At 42.7% G+C, this 21690-nt stretch overlaps 1 protein-coding gene and 1 long non-coding RNA gene across 4 annotated transcripts in view; one reads left to right on the forward strand and one right to left on the reverse strand.

Moving 5' to 3' along the window:
• The window catches only part of PLCB1 (phospholipase C beta 1), an 810170-nt gene that overhangs the window by 648823 nt on the left and 139657 nt on the right, over positions 1 to 21690 (forward strand). For both annotated transcript variants that reach the window (XM_075596018.1, XM_075596020.1), the window contains exon 15: positions 19260 to 19333. In XM_075596018.1, coding sequence (XP_075452133.1) covers positions 19260 to 19333 — 74 coding nt within the window. The remainder of the gene's footprint in view (positions 1 to 19259; positions 19334 to 21690) is intronic.
• On the reverse strand, positions 1508 to 15030 carry LOC142492854 (uncharacterized). Of its 2 annotated transcripts, XR_012800919.1 has the most exons (3): positions 14680 to 15030; positions 12344 to 12716; positions 1508 to 1725 (listed from the first exon to the last, which is right to left on the reverse strand). It is a non-coding gene; the product is annotated as an uncharacterized LOC142492854 (long non-coding RNA). The 2 variants fall into 2 exon arrangements; XR_012800918.1 differs by having other exon boundaries at positions 12344 to 15030.

Consider the following 21690-nt stretch of genomic DNA (forward strand, 5'->3'; position numbering starts at 1 on the left):
ACAAGCACTTTATACATCAGTGAGTGTTTAATTACATAGAACGCTTGTTTCTCAATGCCTAACGCCATACAGTAGAATAAATAATCAATGTTGCTTAAATTAATGGCTATACTCAGGTCCACCGAAAGATTTACTGGGGCCCAGGCCTAGAGTTTTGACCAGCACCCCCCACCTTGTTGGCAGCCTTGTGAGCCCCCTATCACACCTCCTTGCGAGCCATTTCCTCTATACACACACGCACACAAAATAAAACACTCACACACCTCTTGCCGGTGGTCTGAGGCTTCTCTCATACCGGGCCTGTCTCTCTTCCATGCCGGGCCTCTTTCACACTGGTGGGCCTGCCTGGAACTCAAGCCCAGCTTCCAGCGTACACCAGTAAAAGAGAGGGAGAGGGAGGGCCGGCAGCAATCAGCGGCCCGGAGTGGGCGGGAGAGAGAGGCAGGCCCACAGCAGCTGGGGAGAGTCAGGACCAAAGGGCTGTGGGGGCCCGGCATCTGGATGCAGGAGCAACTTCCAGCACTGGCCGACTGGGTCCCTCACAGCTGCTAGGCCTAGGAGACTTGTTCCAGCTCTCCTGTCGGCAGCCCTGGCTATACTAGTTATTTAAATGCTCTTACTGGAAAATAAGCAGCAACGATTTGAAAGAGGCATTGACTAGTTTTAAGTTGCAAAGACAAGATAATAAAACGGACTGAGACTTTAAAAAAATGGGAGGGTACCGAAAAACGGAGAGTGGGAACACAGGAGCACAACATACTGTACTATTGCACTAATATGCAATTATAGAGGGGAGAGTGAACACAAACTGGGAAAGGGTGATGTTGTGTAGAGGGGATAAAAGGAGAGAGGGATAAAGGGTTATAGTCATATTCAATATTTTAGAAAGTAAATATGAGGCATAGAGGGTTATATTGATGCCACTATCTGTGACATTCCAGTAAAAAAAAAAAAGATTTGAACCAGCTGAGGACTATGCCGCTCAGTCCACTAATATTCTTCAGGTTCTCCATTAAAATCTCATGGTCTGACATATGTATGTATACAAATGTATGTAAATTAAAAGTAACATGATACCCTTTTACTTTCTGTACCCTAACCCCCACTTTTTTTTCTCAGAAATTTCAAAGGACAAGTTTAAAATAAAAAAAAATCTCATGGTCCACGCAATTGAATGCTGCAGAGAGGTCATGGAGGACTAAGACCAAACAGTCAAAAGTCACCTTGCCACCAGAAGGTTATTAAACACATAAACCAGTGCTGTTTCAGTACTACACTATCCTCTCATTACTGACTGTAATGTGTCAAAAATACTGTATTGTGGGTTGGAGACGGGATTCCAGTTGGGTTGCAACCACTTTCTGAATAACCTGCCCTGGAAGAGCAAGGGTTGACATGGAAAAGCAGTTAGCCATGCATTCCGGGTCTAATGTAGGCTTTTTTTAGAAGCGGTCTAATGACTGCTTCCTTCTCTGGTTCTGCTAAGCTCTTTGTTTGCAAACAGAAGATTATGGCAAATGCTGGTCCTATTATGGCAAATGCTGGTCCAATTACATCAACACACTACTATAAGAATAGATGTTGGGCATGGATCCAAATCACCTGCAGTGGAGCACAGCCCCAGCATTGTTTGCACTATCTCTTCCACATCCATGAAGCCAGAGAACCCGCATTCTCATGTCTGAAACCCCGCCACTCACTTGACAGCACTGTTGGAACCTCGACCTGGGTGGAAGAAACATTATCAGCAAAGAAGAGAGCAAACTCATCCACATGTGACTGGGAAAAGGCTACATACAGTAAGACTGCAAACATGCTAGCCTGCAAAGTCCCTCCACAGTGCGGGAGAGCTGAGCTGGTCTACTGTTCGTTGCCATAATCTCTTGTGACAGGGACTCTAACTTGTTACTGCTGATTGTGGACTGGCATTTTGCAATATGTTCAATCAGCCTATGCTTGTCCATCACCATGCAAGTCCTCTGCCAGCACCATTTCAGCCAGAAACCCCTTTTCTTCAATTCCCTAATAGTACTGTTGAATCAAGAGAAGTGGTGGTGTGAGATGAGAGGTCGTACACGGACAGGAGTGATACTATGCATTGCAGCCGCAATACCCCTATTTTACAGACAAGCGCACAGGGATTCTCAAAGCCACCCATTACGTCAGAGAGATCCCGGTTTGCCATCAGACCCTGGGAGTCAGATACCTCAGTACTTTACAATGTAAAAAATGTGTCTGAAGAAGAGACCTCTGTGGGCCTGATTGCTTGCACTCTTTTAACCACGAGTTACCTATTAAAGTATCACTTCTACCTTACTTTTGTTTGTCTAGTCTATGGGATAACATGCTACCATCCTCTATTTGGGAGGAATGAATATAAAATATCTAATCTGCCTTTGTCTGCTACACTGCTCATCTCTTTGTGTTCCTCACCCGGCACATTCACACTGCCTACCGTACATATATCTTTCCCCACTGCACTTATTCATGCTGCCTTCTCATGGTTCATAGTATTTGATTCGCCTATGCAAGCCCTATGTTTGAAACTCTCTTCCAGCTAAAAATGTACTATACCACAATTTCCTTTCTTTTTATCTTCAGATGTAAATCCACCTCTTCAATTAAACCTTTTTATAGCTTTCTTACCAGAATTATCACACCTTTTCTTAACTGCTTTACCTACAGTATTGTACTCATTATGACTTTATAGTATTCTTTATCTAGTGCACCTAAAAAAGCGAGTGTCCATTTGCAACCATCAAAATAATATTTTCTTATTTACCTAATAGATTCTAGGGTGGGAACTCTCCTCTCAAACTGTGCTAATTTCTGTTTATGGTACTTATCCCTGTATTGTATATCAGTGTCTATGCATTTTTCTGCACCATATTGCAAAGCGCTGTTTACACTGTTAGCACTATTCAAAAATATAACAATAACAATTCCCTAACTGTTTACATCGCTTCAGGGTTACATGTCTGGCTAAAAACTAAACGATGCTTAAACGCAGATAAACATATGTAACTATGATTTATTTATTAAACCCTTATTGCTCAAGAGGTCTGAAACACATTGTATACACTGGCGACACACTTTATTCGAGCTCGGCTAGTCCCACGAATTCGGGTATACCCGGGTGTATTGAGGTTTGTGACTGTTTTCTGCCCGAGTATATTGGGTTATTTTCTAGGCAGGGATTGAAGCATTTTATTCCCCCTGGCTGCAATACTGCACAGTATATATATATACTGCATTACAATTCATGAATTTATGCCATCTGGTAGACACGCGAAGCATTGCAGCCTATTAAATCCTAATCATTATCATTTAACAAATCAGCCGCCCATCAGCCAGGCATGAACCCAGGCTGGGAAGGCAAATGCAACGGGGCTTGTCAGAGGTGAGGAGCGGCGCATTCCAGGTATCTGCCAGGTACATACCAGGTATTTGCTCGAATAAAGTGTGTCGGTGCAGTATCCCATGTGTCTTATAACCCTCCGGCACAAATGGTGTTACATTATGTACCTTTTGCCAAAGCAGCCATACGTACAGTTGTGTGAAAAAGAAAATATACCCTCTTTGAATTCTATGGTTTTACATATCAGGACATAATAACAATCATCTGTTCCTTAGCAGGTCTTAAAATTAGGTAAATACAACCTCAGATGAACAACAACACATGACATATTACACCGTGTCATGCTTTATTTAACAAAAATAAAGCCAAAATGGAGAAGCTATGTGTGAAAAACTAAGTACACCCTTACTGCTTCCATAGGAACAAAAGCATAGGAAGTGCTGCCGCTCTCCAAATGTATAAGGAATATATACATATAGGGTGCATACGGGAGTAATATAAACATAGAGGGAGGAGGGAGGTTAATAAGATAACCAAAAAGAATCCTACTGCACCGACACACTTTATTCGAGCAAATACCCAGTATGTACCTGGCAGATACCTGGAATGCGCCGCTCCTCACCTCTGGCAAGCCCCGTTGCGTTTGCCTTCCCAGCCTGGGTTCATGCCTGGCTGACGGGCGGCTGATCTGTTAAATGATAATGATTAGGATTTAATAGGCTGCAATGCTTCGCGTGTCTACCAGATGGCATAAATTCATGAATTGTAATGCAGTATATATATACTGTGCAGTATTGCAGCCAGCGGGAATAAAATGCTTCAATCCCTGGCTGGAAAATACCTTAATGCACTCGGGCAGAAAACAGTCACAAACCTCAATACACCCGGGTATACCCGAATTCGTGGGACTAGCCGAGCTCGAATAAAGTGTGTCGCCAGTGTATGTGCACTCACTATCGACGTTAAAGGGCTAGGAGCGTACATCGGTTTTAGTGATGTCACAGTCGTGACGTCATGAGGGAGCGCGTGTGTGGAGTTTTGAGAGGGGACATTTCTGGAGCATCGCAGCTACACCAGGTTGTATTCATCCGGAACCATACGGTTATGGCTTATAGATCTGCCTATGCATTGAATCCCTATGTGTGACTGTTACGCATTACAGTTGAATACAACTATGATGAGAGGAATGTGATACCGCTACTATTTATGATATTCTCATGGGTGTTGATGATGATATACTGCATCAAATGGTATGAGTATATATCCTATAAGAATCTGTGGTATTTCCTCTAAGGGACATCTGTTTAACCAACTAAAGAGGTTTTCTGTTTTTAAACAGGAAATAGTGCAATGACTAATGAATTTCTGTATACACAAGATACAGGTATTAGTCAAGCACAAGTCTGAGAAGCGTATTAAGGTGACTCCAAGTGACTCAATACACCCAGTATTCACTAACTGATTACATATACTCCTAGATATGTTTTCATGTGTTATAAGGTGAGACTGGGCAAATATATGATGATTGATGTATCACCCTTTATACCCCATGTCCCCTACCTAACTACATAGGAATGGACAGTTTGCCTGTCAGTTACAATTATACAGGTTATCTACACTCCTGCACTTATTCCCTGTTTCTTTTACACAAGACATGTTTGTCTTTTTTTGTATATATGTTAAATAAAGTATTTTAAATTATATTTAGTGAGTGGCTATAGGGTTCTCCCAAGGATTGAATTTTTCCTAGCCCTTTAACGCCGATAGTGAGTGCACATACTGTAGGATTCTTTTTGGTTATCTTATTAACCTCCCTCCTCTCTCTATGCTTCCATAGGAATTAAGATGCTAAGTAGCAGACAGGTGCTGCTAATCAAATGCCCTTGATTAATTGATCAGCAAGTGTGACCATCTCTATAAAAAATGAAGTTTTAGCAGTTTGCTGGTCTGGAGCATTCATGTGTGTGTTAACACAATGCCAAGGAGGAAAGACATCAGCAATGATCTTAGAGAAGCAATTGTTGCTGCCCATCAATCTTGGAAGGATTATAAGGCCATTTCCAAACAATTTAAAGTCCATCATTCTACAGTGAGAAAAATTATTCAAAAGTGGAAAACATTCAAGACAGTGGCCAATCTTCCCAGGAGTGGACGTCCCGGCAAATTCACCTCAAGGTCAGACTGTGCAATGCTCAGAGAAATTGCAAAAAACCCAAGAGTTACATCTCAGACTCTACAGGCCTCAGTTAGCATGTTAAATGTTAAAGTTCATGACAGTATAATTAGAAAAAGACTGAGCAAGTATGGTTTTTTGGAAGGGTTGCCAGGAGAAAGCCACTTCTCTCTAAAAAGAACATGGCAGCACGGGTTAGGTTTGCAAAGTTGCATCTGAACAAACCACAAGACTTCTGGAACAATGTCCCTTGGACAGACGAGACCAAAGTGGAGATGTTTGGCCATAATGCCTAGCGCCAAGTTTGGCGAAAACCAAACACAGCATATCAGCACAAACACCTCATACCAACTGTCAAACACGGTGGTACAGGGGTGATGATTTGGGCTTGTTTTGCAGCCACAGGACCTGGGAACCTTGCAGTTATTGAGTTTACCATGAACTCCTCTGTATGCCAAAGTATTCTAGAGTCAAATGTGAGGCCATCTGTCTGACAGCTAAAGCTTGGCCAAAATTGGGTCATGCAACAGGACAATGATCCCAAGCACAACAGCAAATCTACAACAGAATGGCTGAAAAAGAAAAGAATCAAGGTGTTGCAATGGCCCAGTCAATGTCCAACCTCAACTCGATTGAAATGCTTTGGCTGGACCTTAAGAGAGCTGTGCATAAACAAATACCCACAACCTCAATGATCTGAAGCAACGTTGTAAAGGAGTGGGCCAAAATTCCTCCACAACGATGTGAGAGACTGATATCGTCATATAGAAAACGATTACTTCAAGTTATTGCTGCTAAAGGTGGTTCTACAAGCTATTGAATCATAAGGTGTACTTAGTTTTTTACACATGGCTTCTCCATTTTGGCTTTATTTTTGTTAAATAAATCATGACACGGTGTAATATGTCATGTGTTGTTGTTCATCTGAGGTTGCATCTACCTAATTTTAAGACCTGCTAAGGAACAGATGGTTGTTATTATGTCCTGATATGTAAAACCATAGAATTCAAAGTGGGTGTACAGACAAACGCCTGCTGATGTTACAACACAGTGACAAGATTGTACGTTTGTGTAAGTGTCTCACCGCATTCTCCTCCCACCCGGTCTCACCGTGCTCTCCCCCCACCCAGTCTCACATGCTCTCCTCCCACCCCCAGTCTCACCACGCTCTCCCCCCACCCGGTCTCACCGTGCTCTCCTCCCACCCCCGGTCTCACCACACTCTCCTCCCCCACCCAGTCTCACTTCGCTCTCCCCCCACCTTGTCTCACCACGCTCTCCTCCCACCCTTGGTCTCATTGCGCTCTACTCCACCACCTAATCACACTGTGCTCTCCCCCCACAACCGGTCCCACCGCGCTCTCCTCCCACCCCTGGTCTCACAGCGCTCTCCTCTTCCACCCGGTCTCACCGCACTCTCCCCCCACCCAGCCTCACTGTGCTCTCCTCCCCCACCTGGTCTCACCATGGTCTCCTCCCCCACCCGGTCTCACCGCACTGTCCCCCACCTGGTCTCACCGTGCTCTCCCCCCACCCGGTCTCACCGCACTCTCTCCCCACCTGGTCTCACCGTGCTCTCCCCCCACCCGGTCTCACCGCACTCTCCCCCCACCCGGTCTCACTGTGCAGACAGAGGCAGAGAGAGAGACGCCGAGCAGGTAAGAGTTGCAGAGAGACAGAACACAGAGCAAAAGAGAGGGCCATAGAGACACCCACGGCAAAAGAGAGGGCCATAGAGACACAGAGGGCAAAAGAGAGGGCCATAGAGACACACAGAGCAGAGGAGAGGGGTAGTGAGACACATAAGGCAAAGGAGAGAGGCAGACGTGGAACCCCTGATCGCGGCAGCCATTATAACGTGGTCACATTATTTGGACCCCAATGTTACGCCTGTGCTCACCACAAACCGGGGCTGGACCGCGGGGCTGTGGTTGGGTTATGAAATCACCGACCTTAGACCACGCAGACTGGTCCAGAGTGTGAAGTTCATAATCAAACAGGCCGAGTTCAGGACTGGAGAGGTCAGCGTAGTCGTTGGACGAGCCAAAGTCAGGGTATGAGAAAACAGGACAGTCGATGGCCAAACCAGGGTCGGGATAGAAGACAACCGGGTAGTCGTAGTCATAGCAAGGAATCTGCAACAGGAAATCAAGCAGGTCGTCCTGCTTCAGCATAGTAGCTGCGGGCAGGAGCGTGGTCTGCGCGAGTGGCGTTCACGGCCCATGGTACCAGTCTCAGCAAGGAGAAGGCTGACCAGAGTTCAGCAGAGAGAAGGCTGACCGGAGAGGGCACACCGCCAAGCAGCACTGGAAAACCAATGCTTCAGTGCAGGAGTTCAAGCTGGCCTCTGCGAAGAGAGAAAGAGCAGCAGGTCACAGGGTCCAAACAGCAACCTCTGCTATGGGTAGAAGCAGCAGGTTGCGGCCTCCAGGGAGATAGCACACAGCCGGTCTCCGAGGTGCTTCAGCACGGAAGTTAAAGCTGACCTCTGCGAAGGGAGAAAGAGCAGCAGGCCACGGGGAACCAGGAACACAGGCCTCAGCGATGAAGCTACAGGCTACGAGGAACCAGAAGCGAGTACAACGAACTGGAACAATAATCAACAGGGATTAGTAACAAGAGATAACAAGCCATAAGGCTTGTGGCAAAAAACAGGAAACATCCAAGAAGGATTATGCTCGGCAGAGAAGCATTGTGGGAATGCAGTATTTAAAGGCCAGCGGGCCAATCCCAGGAGGAGGGTGTGAGGGCACTGCTCCAATGACAGAGTACAAGGCTAGGTTGCAGTGATAGCCCGCACAGCTGCTGTTGATTGCAAAGAGGGAATTTAGTGAGAACAACAGCACCCTGCAAGGCTACGAGAAAAGCCAGGAGTGGATTCCTCACACAAAAGCACTGCGTTATAACAGGGTTCAGCTTTACAAGTATTGGGAATAAGTGCAACCTGTAAGTAACAACATAAGGCAAAGAGACCCTGACCAGAAGATCTTACAATCAATGTATTATGCTAAGAGACTTACAGACACACTAGGAGTGTACAATACACTAGTGACTGATCACTATTAAGAGACCGTAACTGGGGTCACTTAAACGAATATGCAATAAAGCTAATTTGCTTTCATTCTGATATTTGCTTTAAATACTGTGGGGGGAGATACCACTTATTATAGTGAGATTTTGGCTGCAAACCAGAACTGAGCTAGTGATACCACGTTAATTGACATTTGTAAGTGGAGTTGCTGTCTTGTGTCCATTTATTTTATGGCAGTTCCAAAGTGTGGGGAAATAGTTTCAGGCAAGGAGAATCCTGCTTGTGCAATCAACACAACATAGACAAACACATTTTTCGAAATGCAGGTCTCCTCTAGGACAGAGGTACAAAGTACATCTCTACTCACAAGTTCATAAAGCAATTCTTCATTTATTGTAACAGCCAAGAACAGAGGAGGAACAACGTTTCAGGTCCCAAATGGACCTTTCATCAGCAATATAAGCCATAAATGAAGAATTGCATTATGAACTTGTGACTAGAGATGTACGTTGTACCGCTGTCCTAGAGAAGACCTGCATTTTGAAGAATTTGTTCACTTATTTTATGAGCATTCTCATTAAAGGTTAATTTTTTTAATTAATTAATTGGACTATGCTGTACCACTGCTTTTCCTTCCTTCATTAACACCCTTGGATATTTTCAACAACTACCACCATCATACAAGTATGTGTATATTTTATGAGCAATTAGATCCCATTATAGCTACTGTATATTTATAGCAATCATTGCAGCATTTTTATCGGTTGTACACCAAGTAAAATACATTTTCTTTCCACCCCCTCTACGGGTACTTTTGGTACAGTAAAAGTGCTTACAATTGAGATTCCAAGATGGGTGCTTAGGAGAAGGCTGCTACCTGCTGATGCTCCCACTGAAGCTCCCTCTGATACGGCATTTTAAATGGTTTATGTTGACTTTTCCTCACAAAAAAACATGCAAGATATTGAATTTGGGGATGGAAATCCTTTTAGAATAAAGAAAAAATAACTGACATCTTATCATTTGATTTGGGAATCTTCGACCTACACAGAGGCCGTTGGAAGGGACAGAAAATGACAGTTGACAAGTGAAGGCCGCCTTAAGTTCTACTTGAGCTCTGTGAAGACCCTGTATAGGCACACCGTGACTCCCTGCGGTGTGACAGACTCACAAATGACATACATATTCTATGTGAGGGACTGGGAGATCGCACAGCCATTTTAATCAGTGCCAGCTGTCTCTCTCTGTCAGACTGCTGTGTTTTTAACTGCTGCAGCTTCTGTGCTGGTATCCGTGGAAACGCCCTTTTGACTTGTGGCAGTAGGTTTGCCAGACGGCTTGTCCAAAAATACTGGACAAAATGGTGAAAGGTGCGATGCGCGCGAGAATCGTTGGTGAGGAAGAATGTTATTCATAAATGACCTGACTTTTACGTCATTTTTTTCACATTTCACTCCAAGAATTCACCAATTTGCACCACTTTATATTCTGTTTCATAAAAAATCTGGAGAGGGGTTTTTGGGAGGGAGTGCCCTTCTGAGGATTTTTTTAGGAAATAGAATATGCAAATTGGTGCATGCTTGGAGTGAAATTTAGAACAAATTACATAATGGTCAGATCATTTATAAATAACTGACCTGCAGTCATATAGGCCCATGGTGAGCAATACTGCACCCCTCCTCACCCTCTCTCTCTCCTGTTATTCTCTCACCCTCCCACCCCCCTCATCCTCTATCACCCACACCTCCCTTCATCTTTTCTCATCCCCTCTTCATCCTTTTGCACCCCCCCTTCATTCTCTCTCATCCCCCCTTCATCCTCTCTCATCCCCCTTCATCCTCCCTCACACTCCCTTTATCCTCTCTCACCCCCCTCCCTTCATCCTCTCTCACCTCCCTCCTTTCATCCCCTCAACCCCTCCCTTCATCTTCTCTCATACCCCCTCCCTTCATCCTCTGTCATCCCCCCTTCATCCTCTCCCACCCCCTCCCTTCATCCCCTCACCCCCTCATCCCCTCCCTTCATCTTCTCTCATACCCCCCTCCCTTCATCCTCTCACCCCCTCTCCCTCATCCTCTCACCCCCTCCCTCATCCTCTCTCACCCCCCCCTTCATCCTCTCTTACCCCCCTTCATCCTCTCACCCCCCTCCCTGTCATTATCACCCCACAGGACAGCCAGAGAAGACACACACACACACACACACAAAACAGTACAAGTACATACACACACACACAGGACACAGCCTCACCTCTCTCTCTGCTCCATGCTTTTCCTACGCTCTTTGGCCCCAACCCCCAGGCTCTGCCACCTCCTCCTGATTGGCTGCATTACACAGCAGCAGCCAATCAGGATGGAGGAAACTGCCCCGCCCCCTAGCAGCCCTGCTCTATCCCTTCTCATGGGAAACCCCACGATTGGTTACTAAGTCCGGTATTATCTCTCACTTTTCACCGGACAGAGTAACCAAATACGGTTCAATACCGGACACCTGGCAACCCTATGTGGCTGTGTTTACAAAGTGTGGATTTAAGTGCCTCAGATGGTGAAATAGTTACAGATATCTGCTGAATCAGATAAATAAAACCATCTGTGCTTGTTATACTGTACAATAACTACATATTACTGATGGAGTGATTAATGTGACAGGGCGGCATTCCCTACAAGTAGCTGGGCTTTGTTTACACGCAAGGCCATGGGCTGGATCTGGTGAAGTAGGCCCCAACCAGATACCAAGCTTGAAACACCCTCCAAACAAAACCACATCAAAAAGTGAGTGAACATATGCTCAGAATAAAGCAAGGTTAAAAAAGTGTTTCAGATGGCAGATACAGGCAATAAAAAGAATAAGGCTGATCCTACACCTTCAACAAAATCACATGGTCAGTTTTCTATGGAAGCTTTGTTTAACGAACTGGCAAAGATGAATTTGACAATTAACTCTATTGATGAACGAATAACTTTAATTCAAAAGGATTTACTCACTTCTCAAAAACAAATACAAGAGACGTTAACCAGAATTACCGAAGTAGAAAACAGAGTTAGTATAATGGAGGATTCAATTGCAGTAATAGATCAAATGAAACATCAAATACAGCTGCGGCCCCTTTAATTCTCCAACATCACCGCATTTTTCCGGGATTTTTTTCCGAATGCCACGCACTTCACCGCGTTCATGCCGCATTCTGTTGCATTCACAGCCGCGGTTGATGCGCGGTTGATGTGTTTATTGATAATGGTTCGGATTTAATTGGTTGCAATTCTTCGCGTGTCCGCCAGTTGGCAGATATTCATGAATTGTAATGCGCATGCGCTTCGGTAATGTGTCGACTTGCAGGTGTTTCGTTTAAAAAAGAAACCACAGTGGTCTATTGTAAATTGGCCTTGGGACTGAAGGAAGCGGTTACAATAATGTATCAATTTAGGCTTTTCATATTAAAGAAAGACAAGCACCAGTTTCTGGTCTGGTTATTGTCCAGAGTCCCGCCATGAGTGTACAAATGCAGCCCATGTTCCATATACCCGACAGAACGTACGCTTATTTAATATGGGCCGCGATTAATGCAACACATGATAAGATGGCAACAGTTGTTCAAATTTATCAGTATTTTATCGAAAACTATGACTTTTACAAATTTTCGCCACATCCTCGTGCGGAAGCGTGCAATAAAGAAAAAGTTATGTAGATTATCTAAAAGTGAAAAAAACAGAATTGGAAGATAGCCAGAGAAGGAACAACATACAAATTTATGGTTTACCGGAAGAAATTGAGAAAAAGTTACCTGAAAAGTTTTTAGAACAATGGCTTCCTTAGCTCCTCAAAACAACATTTGATCCTCCTCTTGACATTGAAAGGGCACATCGCATCAGATCTAGAAATGAAAATGTGAACAAGGGTCCAAGGCCGAGGATTGCATATTGTTTAAGATATCAACAAGTTAAGGAAATTCTTCTTCTAGCTAAAAAGAGAAAAACCTTTCAATATAATGGAGATCGAATATCTTTCTCTGCAGACTTTTCTAGAGAAACGGCTAATCTCAGGAAACAATTCCTAGACTAGACATCTTCCTTTAAAACTTTATTCTCAATCCTCGTCTTGGAAAAGAAACTCTAGAGAAGAATTGGAACGGAGAGCCCGCAGCATTTCCAGATCTCCTATTAAAGAAAGAAAGATTCCTAGTGACTGATGATTTGTTGTGGTCATTTATATATATTCCATCTCTAAACAGTTAATCATTTTTGCAGACGTTAGGAATTCACTTTATAGGGTTTTAGGGAGTTAATTTTTTAGGTCAACATAGGTCATCTTTTATCATATAGAAGGTTAAATGGCTTAGGAACTGATTGCATATTGGTAAGTATATATAAGCATATACAGATATGAATAACAACACCTTGAAGGTATATACTGTAAGTGTGGGGGGTGGGGGAAGTCTCAAAAGTATGTTAGAGAACTCTTTTTTTTTAATGAGAGATTCTCTACTTGCCTCTTTGGGCATGGGTCAGAGTTTGATCCATTTTCTCTTATCTTCTCTTTTGAGGATAGAGATAGCTGCTACTGGGGGTTCATATAGTCATTTATTATTATTGTTAGTGGGTTTTGTTGTTAAGAATTATTTTTTGTGTGTGTGCTCACATCACAATATATATGTTTCAATGTGAGAACTTTGTGAATTGTTACCGGTATAGACACCTTTTATCTTTTTCAGACTGCTTTAAAAATGTAATGGATTTTAATTTATATCTAAGATAACATCCTTTATTGTTAAAGGCCTCAATAGTCCCAGAAAAAGGAGAAAGATTTATGATTTTATTTTTGGATTGAAATCAGATATAGTATGCTTACAGGAAACTCATTTTTCCTCTAATGAAGAACATTTTCTTAATAATAAGAAATATCCCGCAGATTTCTCATCTGCGTTAGCTAAAAAATGAGGAGTAGCCCTTTGCTTTAAAAAATATTCCCATTCAATGTAAAAAAGAAGAAAAAGGATAAGGAGGGTAGATATTTAATGATTAAGGGACATGTGTTTGGGAAAATTATTACTATATTTAATATTTACGCTCCCAACACTAAACAATATACATTTTTTCATGACCTACTGTATCTCCCATTATGGCGCAATGTATGGAAGGGATCACTATCTGTTGTGGGGACTTTAATTTAGCTTTTGATGCATTAATGGATAGATCTCCGTCGATCTCCACAAGAGATAACTCAGAAGCTGTACAATCAGAGAATGAATTACAACAATTGGGTATGATTGATTCATGGTGTACTTTAAACTCTACAGGTAGGGATTATACATTTTATTCTTCTCAAGATACCTACTTTAGGATCGATCAAATATTTATATCCAGTCAAGCCTTACATTTGTTAACACATGCACATGCAAATATAGATTGTATCGCTGTGAAATCAGACTCCAATATTGGCTTTGTTGAAAATTGTTCCATTTCACCAAAGACATTTTACTGGAAATTGGGTTTTAATTTACTTCAAGACAAAAATATTTAAAGAGGAGATTAGAAGGGATATAATTTCATACTTTGATTTAAATAGACCGGAAGATACTTTTCCTTCTAATGTGTGGGACGCCTTTAAGGTGGTAATTAGAGGTAAATTAATTTGTTTATCTTCAAAAATTAAAAAAAAAAGTTGAAATAGATGTAGCCCTCTTTCCCTCTAATGTGACGGGTCTACTAGTGCTTGCGGTACCTGTCGGCTCACAGGGATCTGAGCCTCCGCTACTGGGAGCCTGGGGTAATGAATATACTGAGTGGCGGCGCCTCCACCTGCACGGGATCCCAATTAGATGGGATAACCCCAAGCAGGAACTATTAATAACAGTCCACAGGTTAAAAGAATAACAATAATAACATTTACTGTGAGCAATAACCATAAACCACATACAGGCAATAGCAATACTAATGGTTACAGCTAAACCTCGCCTTGCAGGGCGTTGTCCCACCACCGTGTATCCCCACACCGTGTCCACAGTACCAGAGGTGTCCCTTGGTCACTTCACCCAATAAGTGTCCCCAAAATATGCCCACCCCTCTAGGCGTGATCAGAATCTTATTATATCTGTGTTGGTGCACGTTTGGCGAACAGTACCTGCCGGGTGTGTCCACACCCGGGCGCGCTAACAACGAGAAGCAGGGGATCCGCCAATCCAATGATATCCTCCGATGGATGGGATGTCTCCCTCTGGAGTGACTTCCACAATGTTGCTCGCTCCCTCTCTGGCAGTCTGGTCCCAGACTGCTGCAGCAATAGTTCAAATGAAACCACTGTGGCCCTAAGCTGGCTAAACACTAAAGGGGCAGGATCCCTAACTGAAGGGCCTTCCCTACAGCAGCCACAAGCTTAGGATGAGTTGGGGCCTATCTGGGGCCTAGAGGATCTCTGGCCTAGTGCAGAGGGTCACAGACCCCTGCACCTGTACAACCTCCCCTAGCTGCGTCCCTTCTCCAACTGACAGCAAGCCCTCAGAGCACCAACTGTAACAACTGCCTCAGCAGGGAATCCTAACACTCCATTGGCAAGGTCTAGTCACCTGACTCCGCAGCAACCTCCCTTCTCTCAAGCTGCAGCGGAAGTAAAAGCCAAACCAGGGAACCCAGGCCACATAGATAATACCAGAAAGAAATGATTGGATCTGGCAACAGGGCATAAAAGATCAGGCTCCTCCTATACATTGTAACGTGTAATTGAGACTAGAGGTAAACTCAATATGCTTTTGTCAAACAAAATAAAAAGGGATATTATGTGTACCAAACAGTTTTTTTTTATAATACAGGTAATAAACCAGAAATAATAACAAAATAAAGTGCCTACAATTTTTAATGAGATGCTTCTTTTAGGAGGAGAAATTTCAGCTGGGCTTGGAATGTTGAAGGGAAAGGTGTTTTAGGAATATCGGGTGGAAGACCGCTCCATAGGCAAGGACAGATTAGTGAAAACGTTTTAAGATGGCTGTATAGGTAATAGGTGCAAAGATCAGACAACAATAGGTTAAGCGTAAGATGTAAAAAGGAGTGTAATGAGAGATCAGAGCTGAGATCCCCAAGAGCTGCTGCTCCCTTCTGCACAGAACTAACATGCTAAATGTTAATATCTGGGATTGCTTGTAATGTGTTTCGACAACCCCTCCCTCTGCAATTTGTATGGCTCTGGACCACAGTAATTGCATAGCACAGCTTAATTCATTCTGAACCTCTACAGCCTACATCTGCGTCACCCCAAAGGCGGCAGCCAAAAGATGTCAGCTGGTTGCTGCCATTCGCTGATGCTACAGCTGCTCTATTAGAATCCAAAAAAACACCAACCTTCTCATCCCCCTGTACCCTATTTTTCCACTTAGCCATTCTTATAGATTGTAAACTCCTTACCTACTGTAACAATGTATGTTAATGTTTGTTATTTTATTGTTTTTCGTCCTCCAACCCTATTGTGCAGTGCTACGGAATGTATTGATGCGTTATAAATAAATGCTAATAATAATATAAGTATGCGCAAAGGAGTGTAGAGCCTATAAAGAAAGGCGGAGTATTTTGTCATTTGTACGGAAATTAAAAGGAATCCGACAGAGACAGTTCAGGAGTTCAGAATGCAGATACACGTCTACAAAAGGAGGAGATGATTCGAGCAGCAGCATTTTGAATGGATTGTAAGGGAGAGAGGTGTGAGGCAGGGAGACCAGATAAAGAATGTTGCAGTAATCCATATTAGGATAGAAAAAAACAAGCGCAACATTCTCATAACAACATATATTTTTGGTAAAATAAGAAATATAGAAAATATATAAAAACACAAGGGTATAAAACATTTGCTGAATATATGAAAAGTGCCAGTGATACAGTTATCAGAGTTGAGATTGATATGATAACAATATGATAACGATATATCGTTCTCATCACTTACACCCGTATCCTGAAGCTAGGGTCACGTGTTGAGGTATGAATAGCTTCAGTTAGCTTTAACTCATGTCTTCCCTCTTCCAAAGCATGATAAGTCCTTAATGTCTTTCTTAACTTTATTGCAGGAGTAGAAAACACACAAACTTGTAGGTGTAGTGTAGGCAGAGAGTGCTTCTCTATGTGGGATGCTTCTATGAGGTTAGACTATGGTAAGAGAGAAAGGTCTTACCAGGGGTGGATGCAGACAGGACTGTACGCACTGTGATCTAGGGTAGAAAAGGAAGTGAGGAGCAGTGTGGGTAAGGGAATAGCCTTGGGACAGACTATCTTAAAACAAACAGAAGGGGGGCAGACTAGCCCATTCTGGAGAGAAAGGCTGGGGCTGCTATGGCAACTCACAGAATGTCTGAGGGAACTACAACATGTAGCAATAATGTTGCATTTTACATGTAGCATAGCTGCTGGGACAGGGGAAACTGACAAGCAACTAAAGAAGGGAGAAATGGATCCCATAAACTAAAGGAGAGACAGAGGAATATGGAATCTAGTTCCAGGACAACCTGGGAGCAGGTGCCTTCTCTAACCGGAGCCTTTCCTCTTCTGCTGACCTGCAAGTATTTGCCTATTCGAGACCAGGAGCGAGTGCCCTTTTCAGCAGAGCTGGGTTTTTTTTAATTTAAAACAGGACTGTCACTGCTATTACAACCGGGAGCGAGTGCTGCTCTACCGGGTTGATGTTCATGTGTATCTGGACCCCCGCTTGCTCATTCAAACATCGCTGCATGGGTGGCTTCATTCACAGGACCCTGCATTAACCCTATGATGATCAAGGGAGCCTGGAAACTCTGTATCACTGGCACTTTTCATATATTCAGCAAATGTTTTATACCCTTATGTGTTTTTATATATTTTCTATATTTCTTTTCTACCAAAAATATATCTACAGTAGTTATGAGAATGTTGCGCTTGTTTTTTCTATCCTCAATACTTTCTGATGAGCTGAGCCATCTTTTTTGACCAGCTGCATATTCTCCCACCTTGGAATTTAGTTCCAATTCCAACATTTGTTGATCTTAACTTCACTACTTACATCTCAAGGTCTTTAAACCAATTAACACTTAGAACATTACCACATTTGGTTTAGAGCGCACCCTTTTGTATCCTCAGTAATCCATATGAGAGAGAACAAGCATTAGTATTTTAGTGGTAGTGGATCATAGAAACTGGCATATCTTAGGAATGTTGCGAAGGAAGAAACAACAAGATTTAGTAACAGCGTTTATATATGGGGAGAAGGAAAGGGAGGAGTCGAATGTAACCCCTATGCATCGTACGTGTTAGATTGGTGGATAGTAGTGTTACTTACTGTAATGGAGAAGGGAACAATGGGGCCTGTTTTAGGATGTCATATATGGAGTTCTGTTTTAGCTATTTAGCAGGAGGTCGACTAAGGGTGCGAAAGACAGGGAAGATGTGGCGTGGGTTGGATTTGTGCCTGTTAATAAGAGAGGTGAGGTAGCTCTGTTTGGCAAGAAAAGGAGCAGAGTTAAAGCAGGACAGAATAAATTGGTGGTGCTAATAAAAGCTTAGATTTTAGGCTGGATTCCAAGGATTGAAGGTCAATGTTAAGTAGATTGCGAGTATAGCAATAAAGGCTGGAGGCTGAGTATGAGGAATGTGAGAGAGGGAAGATCTCTCATCTGCTATTAATTCAACAACAAAAATAAGCTTCCTGAGGTGCCGGCACAAAGTACTGTATGTGGTTTTAAACTGCTCTGTCATTAGTCCATTGTATTACTGTGGTTTGTGTGCCATTCACCACTGCCTTCTCAGCAATCTGCGAATAGAAGGTGCTACAGAATTGAGGGCCATAAGACACCTGATGTCTCTGGATGGTGTCTTCTTGCTCTATAAAGTGCCTTCTGTTGCAGAAAGGGGTCTTCTGGAGTAGCACCGCTTAGCAAATAAAAATTATCAGTTGGAGAAAGCCTATTATTTCTACACATCAACAATAGAACTTGAGCCTTGGGTAATCAATTTGCTTTTCTCTAATAGGTTGTACAAATCATGACAATCCAGATGTTCTCCAGATTGCAATTCAGGATGGATATGAGGAGAAGGTCCATGGAAAAAAAATCAATAGGTCATTTTGTATAAAATATGTGTTGTGTGGAGCGGATAATAAATCCAGTGTGGCAATGTGTTTGTGTGTAAATTCTACATTCAAAGTATATTTAAGTAACTGTTCGTACCATACACAGATGGAAAATATGTATCTGAGGATATTTGTGTCTGTCAGTATGTTAGCTAGGTGAACTCTAGTGAAGTGTACATATGTGCAATTGTGCTACCGGGGGAAGCGGCGGAATCTTGACCATGGCATCCCCTGGTTATGGGAAATCTCTCCATGGGGGATCCCAATTGGTAGAGGTGGACCCCTCGAAGGGAGTAGGGCTTTTACTATCCCTGGTGCCAAGGCATTTTGCTTTTTATGCTTTGGCTCCTGGGACAGTAAGTTTGACAACATCGGTATAAGAGATTTGTGGCTAAAATCATGGTTCTTCTAACGTATATTACCATATAATTTGTTTTAGTATTTGAACTCATGAGTTACGAGAAGCCAAAAAGATGATTATGATTATGGGCAATATACTAACTACCATTCTGTTTAACAAGTAAGCAATGTTATATGATATCAGATGGAATCTTTCTTAATGTACTTAAAATAGAGGGAATTACAGATAGTTTACATAAAATGTTGTTCATATTTTCCAGGGGAAGCAGAGATAGAGAGTGAGGAAGATGATGATGATGACGATGACGACTGTAAGAAATCTTCCATGGATGAAGTAAGACCATTTTTGTTCATTGTGTTCATGTACAGTGCAGTAGTTACAATTTTACATTTTTGGTTGAAAGTGATGATCACATATTCAAAGTCCATATTACAGTTCAATTACAGTACTGTAGGTTGCCTAACGTTGAGATCTTTCATTCTACAATTGTGGATACATAGTAATATTCATAGGCCTTTAGGAAGAAAACTGTGCTGCACATTAAGTTGTAGCTACTTCAAGCACTGAAGTGGACGAGCTGTCAAATTCTGACGATGCAGTATTTTGCTTGTGTACTGAAAAGGAAGTATTGCTTTGTAACATGTGCTACTTTCTGCATTTCCATGTCAGGTTGAACCCTGAGAGATGTTTGTGGTGTCATTTAAGACAATGGTAGTATCACACACAATAAACTGGAAATCAGTGACACCTGTCATGTCCCACTGATTTTCAGTGAGTCTCACTTATTAAAGGCAGCACAGATTTAGCTGGCTTTACTGTTCCCTCTGGTGAGAGGTGGTGGGATATCTTCTCAATCCTGCATGAACACTTCCATATACATTCTGTGGAGACTCTGTGATATGCTGAGTTATTACGAGATGTATTGTGTTACCTGGTGCACATTGTAATTCGCTATATCTGTCATTTATTATTGTAATGTTATTATATGCTTCAGAACCCCTAAAACTCAGAGGTTTTTGGAAGTTAGCCTCTTCAGCACCAGAAGGACAAAAGTACACCAATCCTGCTTCTCCTGGAGCAGCACAAATACTGTATGTCCTTATCTACGCTCCGGCCATGTTAAACACCCACTTAAAAGAGAGACAGTGGGTAGATTTGTACTGTTTCCTGAGGTGACTTAAATTGACACTCCAGGATAAAAGATGTCTACAGTTCTTTTAAATGATGACATTGGTGCATGATGTCTTTAATATCTTTTCTCTTGCCCAATGTAGTCTTGTTTCTTTTCCCATTTTAATATTTGCATTCTAATCCCCATACCCATTTCTTTATCATTTTGTTTCCTTTTCCCATTGACATATTTACATGCAGTGCATACACTATATATTCTCCTCCCACTCTCTTCATTGGTCAGGGGAATACCGTATGTTGTAATTGATATTATTCATGTGGCAGGTCACTTACTGTAACAAGAAAAAAGGGGGGGATGGGGGAGCACTGGTGAAAATCTGATAAATAACCTAAAAAGGTTGTAAAATGCTCTATGTCAATCTCAAGGGTTTTGAGGGTGTAGAATAAATTTTAACACTCACACGGCCTTGTGCGAATGCTGTCGCATAAAGGTATCTTTTGGGCTCACTTTTCCTTCTTCTCTTTTTCTTCTTGCGTCTCCTTTCTGTCTTCTGGATACTTTCGCCGCCTTGCGTCTGTAATTTCTTTCTCCTACTTCTTTGATGTTCGTCACACCCTCGGAATAAAAATACACACAAAATGTATGAGCAAACTGTGATTTTATCAGGAAGATATCAGGATGTAGAGCAAGAATATAAATAAAACACTCACACGGGCATGTGTGCGTGCGCTCTAGGGGATGGTCTCTTAGTCTTTATGGGGCAGTCCCGCTTCTTAATGGGAAGTAAACGCTCTAAAAACAGAAGGTTAAAAGGCCACACCTCAGTTTAAAGGCAGAAATAAAATAAAATGTTACTACTCACACGGCCAAGTGTGAGTGCACACTTGGAAATGGTATCTTTTAGTTCTCCTTCTAGGTCCCAGCTAGGAGAGGTCCACTGGTGCTAAACGTGGGTCCTCACCCCCCCCCCTAATAGGGTCAAAAAGGTCTGAGCCCGATGAATACAAGGCTAAAGTCTTTATTGAATGGACAGTACAACAACAGAACACAGCTAACTCAGTCCGTGAGTCACTCTGTGGAAAAGTAAAAAAGCCAGTCTTTGGGAAATCGAGCAGGGCTTGTGGTGCTGTATTTTAAAAATACCCCAACATTTTTGGTTCTATCAAGCCACCGTCGGGAGCAGGACACGCGGACGTGCAGCGCTACATCCGGACGCGGAGGCAGTTCAGCTGCAGCACCACAAGCCCTGCTCGATTTCCCAAAGACTGGCTTTTTTACTTTTCCACAGAGTGACTCACGGACTGAGTTAGCTGTGTTCTGTTGTTGTACTGTCCATTCAATAAAGACTTTAGCCTTGTATCTATCGGGCTCAGACCTTTTTGACCCTATTAGGGGGGGGGGGGTGAGGACCCACGTTTAGCACCAGTGGACCTCTCCTAGCTGGGACCTAGAAGGAGAACTAAAAGATACCATTTCCAAGTGTGCACTCACACTTGGCCGTGTGAGTAGTAACATTTTATTTTATTTCTGCCTTTAAAATGAGGTGTGGCCTTTTAAC

Source organism: Ascaphus truei, chromosome 4 (assembly GCF_040206685.1).
Source record: "Ascaphus truei isolate aAscTru1 chromosome 4, aAscTru1.hap1, whole genome shotgun sequence".
Classification (NCBI taxonomy): domain Eukaryota; kingdom Metazoa; phylum Chordata; class Amphibia; order Anura; family Ascaphidae; genus Ascaphus; species Ascaphus truei.